At 47.6% G+C, this 2,660-nt stretch overlaps 1 protein-coding gene across 1 annotated transcript in view; it reads right to left on the bottom strand.

Moving 5' to 3' along the window:
• TRPV3 (transient receptor potential cation channel, subfamily V, member 3) overlaps positions 1–2,660 on the bottom strand; it is a 66,241-nt gene that overhangs the window by 33,876 nt on the left and 29,705 nt on the right. The window contains exons 7-8 of the mRNA XM_015406876.1: positions 2,568–2,589; positions 1,840–1,856 (exon numbers count right to left, since the gene is read on the bottom strand). Of these exons, the coding sequence (XP_015262362.1) occupies positions 1,840–1,856; positions 2,568–2,589 (39 nt within the window). The remainder of the gene's footprint in view (positions 1–1,839; positions 1,857–2,567; positions 2,590–2,660) is intronic.

Below are 2,660 nucleotides of genomic sequence, written 5' to 3'. Positions count from 1 at the left end.
GAGTCCTCTTGTTTGACAATAGTTCAGCCGTGCCTGTGAAAATGTTTCCCTATTTATTCTCTATTTACATTATCTATTACATTACATTATTTATTACAAACAGTGCAATAGGGCTTGGATTGCAGACATCTGAAAATGAGCCAAAAGGTGAGACAGAAGAGCTGAAACAAATCCGGAACAAACCATTAGCGACAAGAAGAAGGAGGAGGAGGATGAGGATGATATTGGATTTATACCCCGCCCTTCACTCAGAGTCTCAGAGCAGCTTACAGACTCCTTTCCCTTCCCCTCCCCACAACAGACACCCTGTAAGGTAGGTGGGGCTGAGAGAGCTCTGAGAGAACTTCCCTTGAGAGAACTATGGCTTGCCCAAGGTCATCCAGCAGCTGCAAGTGGAGGAGTGGGGAACCAAACCTGGTTCTCCCAGATTAGAGTCCACGCACTTAACCACTACCCCAAACATGTCAAACGATGCAGAAATTACCACCAGGACAACTCCATTCATGCCGGCAGGGACTTCTGCAGGTGACAACCGGAAAATAGGCAAAATCTGCAACTGCCTGTACCTGTGCTTTCTCAGGTGTGGCTTCCGCCCTGTGGAATGGCCTGCCCAAGGAGGTTGGGAAAGCTCCCTCTCTCCTGGCCTTCTACAAACTATGCAAAACTGAACTATTCAAGAAAGGGTTTTTTTGCACAAGCAACAGGGTTGCACCATACAAAATGGTTCACAAACTTCCTTGGATAAATGATTCCAGACTTGTGCTCTACACTGCTGTGTACAGCTTATTGTAAGTAGGATCTTGTTTATGTATGTTCTGTACCATTTAATGTGTCACCTTAATACTTATGCTGCCAGAGGACGTAGTGACGGCCACAGGAAAGAACAGCTTTAAGAGGGGATTAGTTAGATTATTGGAGGATAAGTCTGCCAATGGCTACTAGGCCTGGTGATTGAGGGGAACCTCCACATCCAGAGGCACTAGTCCTCTGAATCCCAGAGCCAGGAGGCAACATAGTTGAAGGCCTTTGCCTCTATGCCCTGTTGTTGGCCATCGAGAGGAACTGGTTGGCCACTGTGAGAGACAGGATGCTGGACTAGATGGACCATTGGTCTGATCCAGCAGGGCTCTCTTCTTATGTTCTTATGAGAGAATTGACAAAGAGAAATTTTCCTGCCTCTCCCAAAACACTAGAACTCGAAGGCATCCGATGAAACTGATGTGTAGTAGGTTCAGGATGGACAAGAGGAAATACTACTTTACACAGAGCATGATTAAAATGTGAAGTTGGCTGCCAGAGGCTGCCACGGGAATAAACAGCTTTCAAAGATAGAGTCATGGAGGATAAATCTATCAATGGTTACTAGCCACGGTGACCGAGGGGAACCTCCACATTCAGAAGCACTAAGACTCTGAATCCCAAAGCCAGGAGGCAACATCAGGGGAAGGCCTTGGCCTCCATGCGCTGTGGCTGGATCTCCAGAGGAACTGGCTGACCACTATGTGAGATAGGATGCTGGACTCGATGGACCACTGGTCTGATCCAGCAGGGCTCTTCTTAGGTTCTTATGAAGGCCTGGGATCACCTGTGCGATCCTCCCAGTGGACTTCACCTGGAACCTGGGCTGTATTTTGGTATGAGGTTCAGAGAAGTTCATTGAGCTGTGACCCACCAAGTGGAGGAGGTCTGTCTTGACACACGGGTTTGCAAATCTTACTTTGGTTGGGCTTAGCATACACGGATGAGAGGCAATCTAAAAACCTGGTAGTTGATTTCTGGATATACAGATCCGTACATCTATCATCTACATCTACAGATCCTTACACCTATCAAACAGATGTCCAATACTGTCAGTTCTGACGTCACTAATCAGCTGTCATGAAGGGTTGCCAACCTCCAGGAGGGGGCTGGAGTTCTCCTGGAATTGCAACTGATCCCAGTTTCCTCAGGGGGGAATGGCAGCTTTGGAGGGTGGGCTCCCTGTGGCACCATATCCCTGCCGAGCTCCCTCCCCTTCCCAAACTCCACCCCCCAATCCCCAGGAATTTCCCAAACCAGGGCTGGCAACCCTGGTAACCAGTGGGAGGGACTAAGCATGCTTTTAAAATCCTTGCTCCTCCATCTTTCTCTCAGGAATTCCGAATCCCCAGGTCTCATTCCCTAAGCGGAAGTGATCTGCTAGTATCCTCCGTTGTTCTTTGCATTTCTCAATTTTGTACACAGCTTGCTACAATTTTCCATTTCCTTCCTTTCATTTGCATCCTTTCCCCCTCTCTGTGTCGTCTATGTGCCCATGCAATTTGATTTCTTAAAAATGGGGAGAGAAAAATGAGAAATCCTAACATTATTGTACATTTGAGAAAAGTACTCTGGGTACATGGAAGTTGATGGTCAGCCTGCTAGATAGTAGGGATGCCAGCCTCCAGGTGGGACCTGGGGATCTCCTGGAATTACAGCACACCTCCAGACTAAAGAGATCAGTTCCCCTGGAGAAAAGGGATGCTTTGGAGAAGGGCTTTTTTTGTAGAAAAAGCCCAGCAGGACCTCATTAGCATAATAGGCCACACCCAACAACAGAAACTCATTAGCCTATTAGGCCACATCCCTGACAGCACAGCTCATTAGAATATTAGGCCACACCCCATGCCTTCCCTTGGCTT

Source organism: Gekko japonicus, unplaced genomic scaffold (genome assembly GCF_001447785.1).
Source record: "Gekko japonicus isolate JY-2015 unplaced genomic scaffold, Gekko_japonicus_V1.1 scaffold1175, whole genome shotgun sequence".
Classification (NCBI taxonomy): Eukaryota; Metazoa; Chordata; class Lepidosauria; order Squamata; family Gekkonidae; genus Gekko; species Gekko japonicus.
This window is presented reverse-complemented; position numbering and strand designations above follow the sequence as displayed.